Source organism: Sylvia atricapilla, chromosome 1 (genome assembly GCF_009819655.1).
Source record: "Sylvia atricapilla isolate bSylAtr1 chromosome 1, bSylAtr1.pri, whole genome shotgun sequence".
NCBI classification, from domain to species: domain Eukaryota; kingdom Metazoa; phylum Chordata; class Aves; order Passeriformes; family Sylviidae; genus Sylvia; species Sylvia atricapilla.
Window position 1 is genome coordinate 91,489,024 of NC_089140.1, and position 18,217 is coordinate 91,507,240.

General features: G+C 37.6%; 1 protein-coding gene across 1 annotated transcript in view; it reads right to left on the bottom strand.

Moving 5' to 3' along the window:
• The window catches only part of LOC136366566 (dynein axonemal heavy chain 5-like), a 150,564-nt gene that overhangs the window by 50,721 nt on the left and 81,626 nt on the right, over positions 1-18,217 (bottom strand). The window contains exons 53-60 of the mRNA XM_066327725.1: positions 16,842-17,048; positions 16,512-16,754; positions 15,698-15,852; positions 13,301-13,965; positions 11,835-12,115; positions 11,259-11,474; positions 8,502-8,669; positions 1,331-1,549 (exon numbers count right to left, since the gene is read on the bottom strand). Coding sequence (XP_066183822.1) covers positions 1,331-1,549; positions 8,502-8,669; positions 11,259-11,474; positions 11,835-12,115; positions 13,301-13,965; positions 15,698-15,852; positions 16,512-16,754; positions 16,842-17,048 — 2,154 coding nt within the window. The remainder of the gene's footprint in view (positions 1-1,330; positions 1,550-8,501; positions 8,670-11,258; positions 11,475-11,834; positions 12,116-13,300; positions 13,966-15,697; positions 15,853-16,511; positions 16,755-16,841; positions 17,049-18,217) is intronic.

Sequence of the window (18,217 nt, forward strand, 5' to 3'; positions counted from 1 at the left end):
TCTTTTCAGATTCTGTGAAACGATAAGGGACAATGGACACAAATTGGAATATAAGAAATTCTAATTCAACACATAAAAAATCCCTTTATTTCAGTGAGAGTAGTCGAAAACTGAAAGAGGTTGCCAAGGGAGGCCATGGAATCCTTGAAGATATTCAAAACTCAACCAAAAAATGCCCTGAGTCTTGAGTAGGGGGGAAGGAGGGATGTGTGGTTTGGATTAGTTCATCTCCAGAGGTCCCTTTCAATCTCAATTATTCCATGATTCTGCAATTTTATAAGTATTATTATATTTGAAAAATTTTTAAAATAAACTAATATTTTGCTTATTTCTTTTCTTTCCAGATTCTCTCCCTACTCTGCAAGCAATCTGGATCAGGACCTACATGTTCCAAGTTTAGAAAACACACATTTAACCCAGTGTCAATGTTTCCCAATACAGCAAGCATCATACAGACTGTTTCATTTTTTTTGTCTGAATTTTCAAAAGTAGAGTTGAATAACAGCTCTTACAAGACCTCATAGCACAAGGCTTCAGAGGACCCACAATAAGGAATTATAATTTCCTATTTTTTGTTGCTCTTAAATTTAGAAAAAAATATGATAAAGCATCTAAGATTTTTGAGTGATGCAATTTGAAGTGCAGCTATGCAAAGAAATGCTAAGGTCCTGGACTTGAAGGAAAAAATGGTTGAAGTAAAAACTCTCATTAATTTTGACTTTGTGTGAAATCAATGAAGGAATTAACAGAGCAAATAAAAAGAGGGGAAAAAAAGAGTATCCTGCTTCCTCTGAAAACCTTCAGGCTCAAGCTAGAAAGATCTGCATAGGAAAGGTAAATTTCAAGCTCAGCACAGAGGATAACAATTAGCCCATAATTCTGTAAAAGGCTCCAGTAGAAATCTAAGCTTCAATTATAATTCAGGAAATTAGTCAAGCTTCAAATTTGTATTCTTGTATACTTGGTGAGAAAAAGAGAATAATCCTCCTTATAAATATTTTAGGGCAATTATTTAGGTTAAGTCTAATTCCTCTTCTTACTAAAGCTGAAAGGAATTTGGCTCCTTGGCTTTAAATCTGAACTTTATCCTAATACAAGTCATATGATATAACCTTAATCTTCATATGAAAGAATTAGCACAAGAAATTGTTTTACTTTGTTAGATACATTAACTTCAAGGAAAAGAACCATACATATAGCTAAAAAAAGCATCAGGTGATATCAAGATGTCACCATGCCTTGAGTTTGTTGAGCACTGCTACGATCATTACGGAGCATTCTCAAAACTGCACACCTGCTTTGTGCTGAAAACCTACATGTGTGCTAATACCTTTTCTCCCCCTAACCCTTCAATCAGAGCTGTGGCATTGTTCATCTTCCTTCTGCAAGCCTCAGCATCATCAAGCAAGGCCTGCTTCTCTTTCATAGCAGCATCATACATGGCTTGGACTTCATCCAGTTCTCTTTGCTTCTCGTCCAGCTGATTTTGTGCACCATTCAGTTCCATTTGGGCAGCCGCAAGTCTTCCTTCCTGCAAAGCTAAATTTGCCTACAGATATTTAAGAGTAAAGAGTAATTAATACCTATATTTTGGCAGAAACAAATGACATTCATCTAATGGCACATAGTGTACTGTGCTGGGTACTTTTAAAAATAATACGAGTCTTAAGATGACAGAAGGTTTTTTTTTTTCTTTTTACTTCTGGAAGAGAAGCATAGCATTGAAGTTATTCAAGGCAATTTTGAGATGTTTAACTAATATTTTCAGACTGGTCTGTTGATCACACAATGGCCAGTGATTTTAAATGCAATACACTTGAAATAACTGTCTACTAGACATATGAAGCAACATATACAATGGGTCACCTTATATATATGCCTCCTGTAATATATTCTCAGTGCAAATGAAATTTAATATTGTATCATTAATTATAAAATAACAAAAATTATAACAGAAGCTACTCTTTTGCTCTTTTTTCCCATCAAGTACTTCTACAACAAAAATATTTTTTGCTCCTCTGGAAAGTAAAACTCTAGGGACTTTTTTCACATCTCTCTATAAATTTGCATGATGACTTACCAGTCATTTAAATGTGGCCTCTTAACTTTTATATTCCTAACAGGGTTGAAAAAAATATTCTGTGAATTCAGAATGTATTTCCATACACATTTGCAAAGGATTAGAGCTTGAAAAATTTCTTTTGAAATTCACACTTACAGATAAAGGTTGCTTCCATTTACTCTGAATATTTTAAAAAGCTTGTTTAAATATCATGTATATTTTTTTCTTTTTTTTTTTTTTTTTTTTTTTTCTTCTATAGGAGTTATAAAGATGGAAACCAAGAATCCGTAAAACTTGTTTTATTAAGGGTAGGAAAGTAGTAGTACGAGGGATATCTCTTTAAGAGGTAACTCCTAGTTAAAAGCATAACCTTGGGTTGGGGTCTGGTCTATTTCAAAAGAGTGGCAGGGAATTAGAGAAGCATATATGTACTAATCAATGAAGTAGGTTACTAATATCTATGTACATGTATGTTGCATACATGTGTATTGGATACAGGTAAATCACATGTATCTGTGTCCATGTATATGAGCAATCTACTTATATATACACAGTATATGCTAAAGAATATCACTGTCAGTAAAGTTTCATCTACTGTAGCCACCTGCTATGTTGACACATCCTAGAGATAAAGAAATTTTCGAAATTCAGATGAACAGTAAAATGGCTGCTCATAAAATTTCCATCATGAATGTTGAAATATTTTTACCTCACTGTTTATCAAAAAAACACATTAAAGAGCATCACCTAGAAATAAACACTGCTCAATCAGTGTGTCTTGATTAAACCCAGCTAAGCAGATTTCAGAACAACTGCTGTTAGTTTTAGTGAATCTTGGACCGTTGGGCAAAGTTCCAACACCAAAGGAGTTTTTAGGAGATGACATAGTGTTACTGTGCCCTGCACCAGGAAGAAGGGTGAGACACAACAGAGAGAGAGTGCAGGGTTCCTTCTGCATCTGAACAAGAAAGGTCTGACAACAAATGGCATAATGAGACAACTGCCTTAAAGAGATTCATAGGAATAAGACAAACAGTGAGCAAACTTTATGTCCCTTCAAATGCTGGACACCCCACATTCATACCAAGACAGCCAGGATAGTTTTGCCCATGGTATCCTGTGCAGAGTAGATCCAGTCCATGAAGAGAAAACTTTCTCTTTTAGCCATTCAAACTACCTTAAACTCCTCTTATTATTCTGTCTTATTAAAGCAGGTGCCTCATTTAGTCATCTGTTGACAGGCCTTTCTTACTGAGATCCAAATGAAACCTTGCACCAGCCCTCTTCTACCTCCCCCTGCCTCCTCCCCCACTGCAGAGCATCCTCATGTCTTTAAATTCTCCAAGGGCTAAAAATGGGAGTCAAGCAATACTATGACACATTGTTTCAGTCCAAGCTGACAAATATTGAAGTTACACAGGAAACAAGATCCTTGGATGGTTGTGAAGAGCAGCCTTGGCAGAACAGCTGGAACAACAGATAACTTACACCTGGCTGCATGGATTCATACAACACCTTGACATTCATCACAGCAGGACGTGAACTTCAATGGAAGAGGATGGGCATGTGAATTCCCAATACATATGAGCAATGATGCCTCATAAATATGAAAAGCAGGTCTCTGTGCAGAAATAAACTGCACAGAAAAGTGCAAAAAGATTGATAAAACAGACATCCCCATTCTTAAAAACAACTCTTAAGAGGCTATCAGCTTTGAAGATGTAGGAACAAAACAAAAGTATTTCAGAGATAAGTAAAAAAAATATATATGCTCTATACTAACCTGAAAATAAAAAATCCCTAAAATTATTTCCACAAGACTTTATGGATTTTCTGGAAGATGACCAGAAACTAATCTGCAGACAATTTAACCAGAATACTCAGCCAATTTTAGGCTCAGAATTCTTAGCCTATCACATAACAAAGCCAATCATAAAGTATACGATATAATATTATTTTTATTTATAGGCTACTCGATCACATGTGATGAACACTGGTTGGTTGCACAAGACTGACAGCCAGCATACCAGGATGACCAACCTATGTGATTCCCAAAGGCAGAAAGATTACTTGTTTCAATGACCCTTTGAAATCATCACTATTTGCTTTCTCTCAGTTTTTTTTCCCCAAACTCGAGTTTTCAAAATTTCATGAGTACAAACACGGTTTTTGTATTGACATCAGTGGCAGGTTGGCTGGCAGCCTCCTGTATAGAGCTCTGCCATGAGAGCAGGAGGCAAGTTCTGCTGCCAAAGAGAATCTTCTGCACAAGAAGACTATTCCAGCTGCAATCAGCTCCATACAAACATTTCCGGCCAATAATAGGCAGGAAGGAAACATGTTTCCCAACCACTAAGAATCACTGTGGCCTTTTTAATTTTGGTAGCATTGCTCTGCGAACAAGCCTCACGCCCTTCATTTCATCCCTGTGAATCACGCAGCAAAGCAAGGATACACAATTTGTTCCAGCTGGATGCAGTGTGAAAGTCTGAATAAATGGATTTTATACGGATGAATCAGGGGGATTTAAGACATGAGGTCCACACTCTGATCTGCGCTCCTGGAGAAGTGGTGCTACACTGGAACACGCCTGGGCTCGTGTGAGAACAGCAGCTTCAGCCTTTGCTTGCCTTTGGCATTCTGGGGAACTAGACAATCCTCTGAGCACTTGCTCCAGCCAGTGGTGCTACCTGCTCTCTGCATCTGTCTATGTTCAACAGGTACAGAGACAGCATCTGTGCTAACAAGGACCACAGCCTAATGGGTTAAGCAGCTGTTTTGCCTTCTTCCAATCTGCCTGCAGAAAGGACTTCATAGCAGGTGGTGAGATGATCCTGTCCCTATGAATGTTTTCGCATTCCATACAAAACCATAACAAACAAACATAATTACAGTCACAACTACATTCTTAAATATGAAACATGCCCAGGACCTTTCTCTGGCACTGAGGTTAACCAGCATAAAAAAATCTCACATTATGCGCTCCCAGTCTCTAAAAGTGTGTGGCTGCATGCTGACAGCCTTGTGGGAATGGCTCTTGGACCATGGTAGAAACTGAAAGGTGCCCAGAGGCCACAGAAAAACGTTGTTTAGCCAAGACCAAATCCAGACTAGAGATCATTCTAACAATTTACCAGTGTAAATGATCACTTTCCAGTGCCTAGAAAAATTCACTAGTACTATTTAATTTGTTAGTATTGACATAGACATTAAGTTTCTTGCTGATTCATTACAAACTCAATTTTGCAAAGTAGTGAGTATATCTGACCCTGATCTAAGGAAGCAGTTCAATAAAAATGACTTCTCAAACAAAAAGAAGCCTCACACCATTTAATGCTATTCCTGCTCTTGAATGGAATGCCCAGATCAACCCCAAATCATTCTGAAGAGCAACTGCTGCTCAGTAAATTCAGAAAATGCTACTAGGAGAATCCCATTAGGAAAAAAAAATCATCCAAAACTATAGAGTTCACTAGAGGTAAGAATGATTTGGAGCTTTCCTAGCACACCTCTTGTTATTTAATTTCAGCTTCCAAAGTCCACTGTTCTTGCAGTGACAATTCCCTGCTGCTGGATTAGGCTGGAATTGCACTTGAACTCTATCACTCTGCTCCTGAACTGCTGGGGATGTGCTAAGTGTTCATCTTTGCCTTCTGCTTCAGAACTGTTCTGGGCACATGGCATCTGACTGAAAACTCTTCATAGAAATGCAGTCTCAAAACTGCCCCTGTCCCAGATTACTGCAGATTTTTCCTATAGACTCTCTTGGTTTTGAATCAACTTTCCCAAAGACTCAACGTCATGATACACTTGTATCCACCATTACTTAGGGAAAGATTTTAGAAACATGCAAAGACATACACAGGTTTTGCAGACCTTCCCAAAACACTGGTTTTACCTCACCAATACGAATTTTTAAAAAATACACACACACATGTACATATGCATACATATGTACACATGCAAACAGATGCATGCAGAGTGACATTAATAAAATCTTGGCCTCACTTTCTTTGATATCAGTGACCATTCTGTGGGGTTAAAATAACCTTTGAAAAGCACAGAAATCATACCTATTATCTGCTTTTCATGGTCTGTGTTAGCTAGAGAAAAACTTTCCATATTTTCTGTTCAGCTACATGTCTTCACCTCACTCTGTTTTGTTTGGAGATCTAAACCTCCCCTTCACCCCCCCACAAAGTATATACTTTCCTTCCACAGTTATTGTGGACCTTGAATTCAGACTTGCATGCTTGTTTTCCTGCCTAGTGAGCATCACCTTGTCAAGAACATGTTTATTTAAATGGACAACTATCAAATTTCAACTCCTTGACTAATTTCAAATTTCACTCTTTGACTATTACTTCTTCTTCAGGTGGAAGATTTCCATTCATTGCCTGCTGTGGTTTTCAGTTCCGCATGGAGACGAATGGAAGTAGAAAAGGCAATAAGGTCTCATACTTAAAACTGAGTTTGACAGAGAGAATCCTCGATACCAAACAGAATGTATAAACTGTAAACAAACGTCCCTTAATCACCATAACAGCCTAAGGAGAACTTAATTAAAGTGGAGACACCCCTAAGGGAAACTGTACTCCTATACACAGTATTTTAATTGGAGGCTGACAGTATCACAACAAAAGTAAGGGCTTCTCCATTCTGCTCTTATATTCTTCAAATAATGGATAAGGAGCAGATGGTGCTTCAAAATTCTGAGGTTAATGCAGCAGGCTGGTTTACTAGGTAGCAATCCAGGGAGGAGCAGCTCATCCTCATGCTGAAAGTTTACAAGAAATTTTGACTAAGGACCCTTGGGCCACAGGTCACTTATCTAAAGAATGCCAGTATCCATTCCTAGGAATCAGGTAACTTTTGCACAATGTATTTACTAAAATAAAGTCACTATTAATTAGTTTTCACAGGTTGTCATATTTAAGATAAATGAGGCAATGAGTCTCACTTAGGATGAAATTTAAAAATATATTGAATCCATTTTGCAGGTGTTGAAGGGGTTTTATATCCTAGAAGAGCAGTTAGGATAAAAGAGCCTGATTAATTCGTTCAGTAAACCTGCTTTTAGCACTGGATGGATTAGCCTGAGCTAGTACTTTTTGCAGTTTAATTGTACACTTATTTTCAATTATTTTCTTAGCATCACTCCACTGCTTCCTGTAATATCTCCTGCATACTTCGAACACTTCTTCCCTCCCTCCCTTTGTCATCTTCAGTTTTTAAAATATTTGTGACTGTTGCTATACCTGACAATAGGCACCACTTTGCCAATATATGTGTTTCATTGTTTACCAGCTGCAGTGTGTGACAAGAATGCAAGTACTTGAACACAGAGCTAAATTTATATGTAATCCTAAATCATATATATTCAAATAAAAACTACAAGAGCATGTTTTCAACTTTCAGGGTTGCATTTGCATAAAAAGCCACTGTTTCCCCCAGATCTTGCTCCCTTTTATAGCTCTCAATAGTAACATTTCAAATTCTGTTTTCATTAGTGAACATCCCATTATTTGAAAAGGAAAAATCTACTTATATCACAAAAATATAGCATTGTCTCAAGTTACTTAAATTAAAAATAAATATGCTTTTAACATATTTGAATCAGATCTGTCTAGGTATACTAAAAGATTATGCTGAGAGTTTTGAGAGTACCATTGATACAGTGGCTTATTCAATAAGAAACCAAACACAAGTGCAGAGGAAGCATAATGGATTGTATGCATTTCCTCAGAAAAAGCCATAAAACTCTCTGTAGGAGCAATGACTATAAATCATTATATAAATATGCAAAGTCTCTTTTTTCCAGGATGCTCATAAATGGAATATTTCCAAGACAATAAAGCTATCTGTAGGAATGCACACAACAGTGGCTGATCCCTTTCTACTTCAGTTCAGTGTTTCAACAGAATTTTCTACCTCGCAACTACTTTCTTTATTAGTATGTACACTTGCACATAGTAGTCTGAAAGTCCAAAATTTTTTTAGGGAGATGAATTCCAGCTACATTCCTTAAAGAATGCTTCTGTGCCTAGACTGATCTCTCCTCTCCCAGATTCTATCATAACCACAATGAGAAGGTTCCTTCCCAGGCCAGTAGGACCGAGGAGTTTTCTTGAAGCCATAGTGCCTGGCACCTACTATGAGGGCAAAGAGGGTATCATAATCTCCCACATACAGCTAGACAGGCTCTATAAAGAACCAACTGAATACTGGCTGTGTCCACACAAGTAACAACTGTACCACAGGGTAGTTGTGTGTAAGGGGAAAAAGTCGCCAGGACATGTTAAATCTTGGTGTGCTTGATTTAACAATTGGGTGTGAAGAAACAGGAATATCGTTTATTTTAGCCAAAATAACACAACATTTTTTTCCACTTGATTATATTCATCCTCAAAAAAAAAAAAAAATTATCAATATGAAATACCTTAAGAGGAAGAACTTCTTTATTAATGCCATAGAAGTAAGCCATTGCTTGTGTCCATGAGCAAAGACCTGCTACATTTCCACACACTTTTTTAGCAGTCTCAAGATTATAATCCTCCATATCCAAATAAGGCTCTAAAAGCTCCACAGTTTCTTCTGTAATTGAGTCCTAGTCAATAGAAAGGAAAAAAAATTAATATGGGTTTTTGAATAAGGTCTGCTTCACAGAAGCATTTTTATTTTTAAAACCATGAGGTATCACTTCTTACAGAATAAATTAACAAAACAACACTGTTGCCTTTCCCCTCTTATAAAGGACAGATTAGTAGTTTTTGTGACCTCCTGAAAATAACTCCTACTTCCGTTGCAACAGATTGACTTGAGCTGACATTTAATATCCTTATTTAATACATACAGAGTTTACTAGTACTTGTAGCTCCATGACAATTTAAGATGTTTTAAATTATTGCTGCTTACAACACTGCACCTTTTTCCCTTTCCCCCTCAACAAGATGTTGTCCTATCTTTTATACCCTCAGCAATGCTCAGTGATCTAGTCTGGAAAGTTTTATGACAGAAATATAAGTCAGAAGACTACTGAATAATTTCCTTCTAGTCTAGTTCCATAAACAGCCTCACCATGGTGTTAGACAGGCACTGGTGTGAACACTGCTAAAGGAACCAAATATGCAGCTTTTGGAAGGAAAAGGGTGAAACTGCAAGGCATTCTCTTCACTTCACTGAAGCTAACCGTTTTCCTTAACCGTGAAAGAAATTTCTTTCAGCTGTTATTCTAATCCTAGGGTTTTTTCCCCCTCTTTCACAATCTGCTGAGAACATGAAAAGCCAGATCTTTGATGATGGTGGTTAATCTATAATTATGTAAGTGTCAGAAGAAAATGGAATTCATCTCCTTGAGCAAGGTAGAGAGTGGAAGAGCTTATACAGGCTAAAAATGACTGCTTAACAATAGACACGTTAAGATTTTTCTCTTTTTTTGGCAACGTATTAATGGCTGTCTTTTAATGCATCTAAAAATCATCCACCATTCATACTGTCAAGCAATTTGCCCTTTTCTTGTTTTTCTGCACAGCAGAAAGGACTGCCTTGTACTTATCTGATCCTTAGCTACTCTAATAAAAAAGACATTCACTATATTACTCTCAAGATCAGCCATGGTGATGTTTCCAGTATGATCATTTGCTAAAATGTAAAACAGTGCTGGACAAAAATTTTGACTTTTTTATTCTCCTACTCAAAATAATGAGCTAACAAGCTGGCAAAGGTGAAGCAAAGATCAATCAGCAGTAGCCTAAACCTCTGTTCAAAAGCTTGGAAAATGTCACGCTTTTCCTTTCAAGTAATTAATTTTGAACTCAATGAACTTCTTCCACTAATTTTCATTGCCTGAAAAATATTAGGAAAGAACAAAAATCTCACAAACAAGCAAGAAGCAAGATGTGTAGTCTACTTAGAAGTCCAGACACAATGAGCTTTCTCGTCATATATACTCAAAATCAGAAATGGGGCAGGAGGACAGCATGTCCAGGACCTCATCAAGGATTGAAGCAGTCCAGTATTCTCCCCCATGTTCATCAGTATCACTTCCTGCAAGAACTTGGTCCCACAGAAGTTGTTCTGACCCCTCTGAGCTAAATGTGCTGCCAACTACCAGCAGGAATACATGCACTATTAATAAGTGCCAAAACTCGAAGTCTCATTAGACAGAAGCTTGAGTACGGAGTGCGTAATTAGTCCTTGCTGTCTTTAAACTAATTTCCTCTTTCTGTTTAGTGAAGATAGAACTTGGAAGAGTGACCAGACTGACAGCCCCAGGAAAAAACTGTCTACAGAGGCAGTGCAAGTTTCCACAATGTGTTTCTCTGGGAGAAATGGCTCCTGGGGATAGTGAGAATGATCTTCACAACAAAAATGCTCAAGCAGCTTAGAAAAGACATCAGCAAAATACACAGCTAAGTAGATTAAAACATCAGTGTACAAATGAAAGTATGTTCTGCAACATTGCAGAAAAGTGAGGTTTTGCTGAAATCTGCTTGGTCTCTTGGATTATAAAGTTGGGCTATGATTCTGCCATTTCATATTCTACCCTAGGTCTTTTTCTGGTCCTGCTACCTGTGACATCTTTCTTCTCTTCCCTATAGAAAATTATCCATTGACCCACAATTCAATGAACCTTGCTGCAAAAGTTTCTGTCCTGACAGAAATGAAAACCTGTTCACTTTTATTTTTCTTACAGTCGATAATAAGATTATTCTTCATTTCACTATTTTTCTAGTGAAAGAACCCCAAAAGTTCCAAAATCATCTCATTACCTTTCCTGCACGTTTTCTTCTTATTTCATGCTAGCTGCCTAGAAAACTTGAGACAGAATTGTGGAACACCTCACAGGCAGACATGCCTGGTAGCACGGGAGAAGGTGAGCCATTTGAAAAACCAAGAGTAGGCTCTTTTAAGGCAAATTACTACTTAGATGCAGGAACTGCCTGAATAAGATAACACTAAGCTTCTCAAGGTTTGGTCTAGTGCCTGGGATATTTCTGTCTGCTAGAAGCCACTGCATGTCCCTGGAGAAAAATTACTGAGATAATGAATCATGAAAATGAAGAATAATAGTCACAAAGTATCTACAACTATAGACAGACAAAACTGTTTCAAACTGCCTTTGATGGTAGAAGATACTTTCATGTGAACTCTGAAGATGGTTATTGAAGTTGTAGTGCCCCTATTAATTACTTACCTTCTGAAAAGTAAGCAACATGCTAAGAAATCCTGAATTATTCATTAGCTTCTGAGCCTCAGTCCATGATGGCTTCACACCTGGGTGTTCGTGATCTAGTGCCACGGAGTCTATTTTCCTTTGGAATAGAAGCAGCACGCAGTCCATGATCCGCATTATTAGGTGAGGAGGTTTACCCAGTTTGCGAACAGTTGCAATGTCAGAAGGTTTTATTGTCTGAAAAGTTACAGAAGAAAACATCCATTTATTTAAGCAGTCACTCGATTGTAAAGAATTATGTTCTTTTGGGAGGAATGTATGTGTAACCTAATTGCTGCAGGTTTGCAGATCACTCAGAAGCACTACTGCAGAAAGACCTTAAAGGTAGTCCCCCTCTACGACTGCTTAATTACCTGACAGTAGAGTACTGCCCATTTTACCCTTTCCCACTTCAGTTTTCAGGGTTTTTTTCTACAAGAATTCACAGATCAATGCCATTCTTTCAACTCTCTTTTTTCTGCCCAAATTAGAAGCACAAGCCATATTATTGTACAAATCATTAACTACGTGCATGTCCAGAATATATTTGCTTCTGACCTGCAGAGCTGCCTTGGCTTCTTCCAGTGCAGGTCTTGCAGCTTCAAGCTTCTCTTCTGCTGCTGCTTTATCAATGGCAATGTCATCCACAATATCCTGAGCCTTGTCTTTTACTGTTTGCACCTGCATTTTCACTTTTTCTGCAGCATGAGCTTTCATAGTTACTTCCAATAAAACTTCATCAGCTTTTTTTGAAGCTACAGCCAAATCTTTCTCCTTCATAACCAACTCTTTGGAAAGCTGGTTTACAGAAACCTCAGCTTCCATCAGTTTTGAAAGACCTGTGGTGGACAAATTCAATTTTAACAACAGGAAGACCTATGGAGAGTGTAACCTCACTGAAGCAATGTGGATATTTTAAATAAGTCACTCAGATTCATATTTAGGAACACCAGTGAGTGATCCCATTGGTTAAACAACAAAATTAAGCATGAGAATTTTTTTTTTTATGCATAAAAGCCTTCAGAATCCATCCCTTGGTCAATTGTTCATATTCTTATATATGAGATGGAGACTAAATATTAAACACACGTGCCAAAAAACAGCATGGCGCTCTCTTAACAATTGTGTGTGAAATTTCTGAAATCCGTGAAAACATAAAAAGTACTAGGCTGTACTCTGTACAAAACAAAGAGGAGGAACCTGGCAATGAAAGTGGAGACACAAGGAGAGTAGGCTGAGCTTCTAAAGTCAACATTACATGAAGTTCCAGATGAGATAGGGGTAAAAAAATCCTACAGATTCTTGAGCAAAACAATGTTCTGTTAATTTGAACAAATTATGAGAAAATCTCTTGAGTATAAACATCCTCATATATAAATGCATGAATCTAAATGCATCATATATATCTTTCTAACTCAACCCCCTCCCCCCATATTTGTTCTTCCAGACAGCCAGCCACCCTTTCCCTTTGGACATATGTGTACATGGGTGAGGTTTGCAATTGTCAGTGGTGGGAGAAGAAACAGTTTAAGTTCACATTCTCTTCCAAACAGCATTAAGTTTAGGAGACTTGTTAATTGTTTACCATGTATGACCACGTGCAGAGCAATTTTTTTGAAATTTTACTGTTGGCATATACCTGTTTCTTTACAAAATTTTTCAGAGGGACTGAATATGAGCATTTAATTACCTTTTCACAGATTGGTTTGCTTACATGTGAAAACTAGGATCTCAGTAGTTCCTCAGCACACATACATGGCAAAACAGGAGTTTCAGGTATTTTAACTGCTAACTAACACTATTTCAAAAACTCCTCTCCAATATGCACATTCATAAAGTTCATTGAAACAAATCCTCTGCACATTTTGTAATCCTATACAATACAGCTGAAAATATATGAGTCTGCTTCCAAATGAACATGAGCTCACAATCTAAATCCATGCTTTTACATCCTTTTATTCAGATTGTTCTCACCCTTCTGAAAACAAAGAAAGAAACAAAAAATCAAGAAGCTTTCACAGTACCTGTTCTCATGCGTTCAGACAAACTTCCAAGACTGGTAAACTTCTCTTTGTAAATAGCTTTGTAGCCTTCAATGAAGGACAGGTAAGATTTTGGTGTCACAAAAGTTCGTCTCCTGTATCGTTCGAAGTATTCAACACATTTTTCAGCTACAATATCTTGAATTGTTCCCATGGTGTTAACAACACTCTGTTTCACTTCATCTGTGCACTCAATATGGTAAGAAGCTAAAAAATGCTGTGCAACTGCCACAAGAGCATCTTTAGGCCAATGCTGGAACCAGTCCACTGTACAGCCTGAAATCAGACCTGGAAATTTCAGTGCACGAGTTCTGAATTTTTCCCCAACAGGAGAAAAACAAAGAACCACATGAAGGTTATTCCGAACTCGGGCAATAAAGTAATTATAAAGATTTTCACTGGTGGGACTAAGCCTTGGGTACTCCTTCTTCATTGCTGGAATCAGGTCTTGTGTGATTTCAGCTATTTCATCTCGTGCAAAAAGATTTGAGACTTCACCTGAAGCCAGAACATTGTTCATGTACTCAAGAAAAGATTCATCTCTGACTTCATTGTCCGTGAATATAAAGACAACACCCTTTCCTTTCTGCCCGGCAGTGAGGTACAACATTTTCAGATCATCCAAAAGGTTGTTGGTGGCATATGTTCTGGAACAGAAAAGGGTTAAGGAAAGAGAGAAATAGAATCACACACCATCTTAGGAGATCATCTGGATCAGCTCCCTTAAGGCAGTTTAAAAAATCTAGATAAGAAATAAATACCACAGCACCTGGTTACACTTTTTAGGTTTCTTTTTCTTAAACATTTTCCCATAGTGAATGTTCAGTAATAGAAATCATGTGAAATGAGGTGAAGTCAACAAAATAATGTGCTGGGAAAAAGTATGGTGAGAGCAATAGTATATCTAAGGCAGTTATCATGCTGTTTTGTATCCCCATGGTTGCAGACGTAAATTCTTTATTAGAAATAGGTTAATACAGCTGGATTAAGTTGTCAAGTGGCTTCTGATACCTGCAACCATTACGTAAATACAGCTGGATTATCTTCTGAAGATATGGAAAGCAGGTTAAAGGAAATCATTAAGAGACATAAGAGAACGAAACCGAGGGGCTTATTGTGTTATATGGTTTAACTAAAATTAAGCCCAGAAATGTTGTTTGAACATTATTACTTTGGCTGATCAGCTGTTCTGCAAATGGAGACCATGATTGGTTATGTGTTTTATAGCTGGTGCACACAGTAAGTAAGATTGAGATGAAGTCCACACAAATTCAACTACAAATTTCAGATTGTGCAATATAAAATGACGTAAAGTAAGGTTAATAAAATGGCAGATATTTTCCCTAGTCAAGCAAAGCTTAAATTAGAAACCTTTTTTCTTTGCAACCAGTCTCTTATTTCCAAGAATCTCTTCAAAGTCATAAGTAATTTGTGCAACACACACATGACCCATTCTCCACATATTAAATATGCCACACAGGAAGAGTCCCAATTCTCTTTCAGCTCCATCTTATTTCTGCTCTATAAATACCTGTAAAGCAAGCACTGCAGAGCTTGAAAAACAATCCGACTCTTCAGTTTGTATGTGTCAGCCACAGTTATTACAGTGATTTGGGGTATTCTGATATGAACATAAGAATTTCTCTTCTGAGTCAGAATAGCAGTGTATCTGGTTCAATAATCTAACACCAGTTATGGTAAATGATACTTAGAGACAAAACATGACCGAGCATCCACTCTTCACTGCTAATTTCATTCTTCTTCCCTCCATATTCATTGCCATTATTAATATTTGCCTTATTAATCTTGAAAATAAAGGGATTCTATTCTATCACTTTGGGTTGTTTTTTGGGGTTGTTGTTGTTGTTTTTGTTTGCTTGTGAGTTTTTTTGGGTTTGGGTTTTTTGTTTTGTTTTTTTTTTCTCAGTGTTCCTTTCTTCTGCTTCTGGGACACAGGAAGAAATTGTGATATGATTTTCTTTATCTTTCCTTTCATCAGAAGCCTCATAAGATTATTCATAGATCTGATATGTCTATAAAGAATATTTCTCAGCATTTAAAATAGTTTGCAAAGGAGAATACACTCTGCTGGTCTTCATTGCTTACCCCTGTAAACCTTATGTCTAAAGAGACACAGAAAGAAGGCAGTAGCTACTCCCTTTCACTTCAAATTTCTATAAATTACAGAATTCCACCACTACAAAATATTAAGTCATTGACACAAATTATCATATTGCAGTTTAGCTATATAAGACCAGAAATGTAATTTAAAATGATGGATAAAATGTGAGAGGTTTGCATTTCTTTAAGCTGATTGTGAGGAGTTCATTTCTATGGCAAATTAAGGAGCAAATGTCCATGTACACTACACTGTATTACCTTGTTAAAGTAATCTGAAAGCTCTCATATCCAGCAATGTATGATGCTAGTCTGGTCAGACTCTGTTTTCCAGATCCACCCACACCCACCAACAATGCATTTCCTTGTGGAGTGCGAATAATCCGTGATATTTTAATCAAATGGATGATTGCATCCTGTATATTGAGAGAAAATAGGATGAAGAGATGCAAAAATGATGCGTTGTATAATCAACTAGAAACATGTCACCAAGCAATTGCTTCATAACAGCTGGATGGCTTCTCTGAAGCCTATGCCAAAGACTCATCAAAATCAGCAGAAGATTTCCCTTGACTTCAGTGGGCAGCAGGGCTAGCCCAAGAGAAACGTCCTTGCATCAAGCTTGTATGAAGCAATGTCATATGCACAGTTTGTCATCAGCAGAGCTGAGGGCATTCCCCTTAGAGGGCAAAAGGAAAAGCAGAAAGGACTCCTCCAGCCTTTTAGCTGACCTATTTACAAGCTCTCTAAACAGACTGAGAAAAGTAAAATGCAAGTGCACTATAGGCACTCCTTATTCAACTGCCGTAGTTATCCTGGGGCAAGAATTAATCTGAAATGTCCTAAAATTCCATCAAACCACCCAATCTAAAGTTGAAGAAAGCACTGTGCATCAAGACCTTTGACAAGGAGGTGACTTTCAGGAAAACAGGATGACTCTGTGTGCACTGTATAAACAACCTAGCTGTTCTGAGCTATCTCCAAAATAACGTGATAGAAACATACAAGATCTATGTACCACTAAGGGCGAAAGACCAGGCACTTTCTGTATTAATACAATTACAAGTAGTAATACCTTGAAAAATACTAAATCCATCTTTGATCCTCTGACAGTTTCATTGTACTGTTGCATGAACATCTGTAATCTTTCAGCCAAGTAATCCAAAGATGGGATAGGCTCATAAATTTTAGGAGCCTTCAACTCTGCATCATCAGGTTCATCTCCAGCAGTCTCCGGGACATCACGCAAGAAATCCACAAAGTATAATTCCATGCATTTATCTCCAAACAGATTTTGACCATGTTCCTCAGAAACAATCTACAACAATATATTAAGGATTGCTTTAGTAATGAAATCTGCCATTGGCCTCTTTCTGTGGCAAATACTAAAATATTATTTGCTTACCTTCCTCATCATATCTTCAAACCAGTCTTTATCGCTTTGGCTGATGAACCTGTCTGCAATAACACGTCTGCACTCATGTTGGAATAAGGCTACCAAAACACTGATGTTTTGGCAGACATCAGAAGTAACTGTAAGTATTCCTTGCCAAATACGACTGAGGTCTCGCAAATTGAAGATGTAATGAAATTTAGCTGGAGTTGGTAACATCTACAAAATAATGTCATTAAATATATTTAAATAACTGCTAAATAAAATATTTCCTACTGAAAGTGAATGTGGATATTTTCACAAACGTGAGTCTTGCATTAAAGCAGAAATACATGCTTGGCATTTAAGAGGCAACTGCAAAATGAAGAAATTATGGTAGCAAGGACCAGGTCTTTGATTCCATGAGGAGAGGAGAGGAGAGGAGAGGAGAGGAGAGGAGAGGAGAGGAGAGGAGAGGAGAGGAGAGGAGAGGAGAGGAGAGGAGAGGAGAGGAGAGGAGAGGAGAGGAGAGGAGAGGAGAGGAGAGGAGAGGAGAGGAGAGGAGAGGAGAGGAGAGGAGAGGAGAGGAGAGGAGAGGAGAGGAGAGGAGAGGAGAGGAGAGGAGAGGAGAGGAGAGGAGAGGAGAGGAGAGGAGAGGAGAGGAGAGGAGAGGAGAGGAGAGGAGAGGAGAGGAGAGGAGAGGAGAGGAGAGGAGAGGAGAGGAGAGGAGAGGAGAGGAGAGGAGAGGAGAGGAGAGGAGAGGAGAGGTTATGTAAAATAATAAATACAACTATTGTAAAAATATTTACAACCTACCAAAAGCTACATTTTCTCTAGGAAAAGAAGTTAATTAGTAGAAATAAGCACCAGCTCTGTTGAATATATTGGTCAATAGTGAGTAGTCAGTAGTTTCATTAGAAGATGCTCTGTTTCTCTGTGTAAACCAAGTATAGGTCTACAGTGAGTTGTTTTTGAAATTCTGACTAACCTTTTCTGGACAGGAATTTAACTAATTCCTATCTTTCCACCACTCTCCTCCACTTTTCTCAAAAGAAGAACAAATTTGACACACATTTCTATGCTGTAGTTTTGTTCTTTTCAGATTTCATTCTGTACCTAATATTTTTTGTCTCTTTCAAAGCAAAATTTGCCCAGGAATTGCAGTCAAATGCTTTTAACAGTCTGTTTGAAATGGCAAATGTAAATATTTATAAATTACTAACAACCAGATTTTATTTGTTTTTAACTGATTCTCTCTCTGCCAAATTTGACTTCTTTCCTGAAATTCAGATCTTTGTAGTTTCTCCCAATCCCAAATAGCTTTACAAAAGATTCCTACCTAATTTTTAATTTCTGGTTCCTTGTGCTCCCAACACTTTATCAACTGGGAGATCTCTCAATCTTCCTAT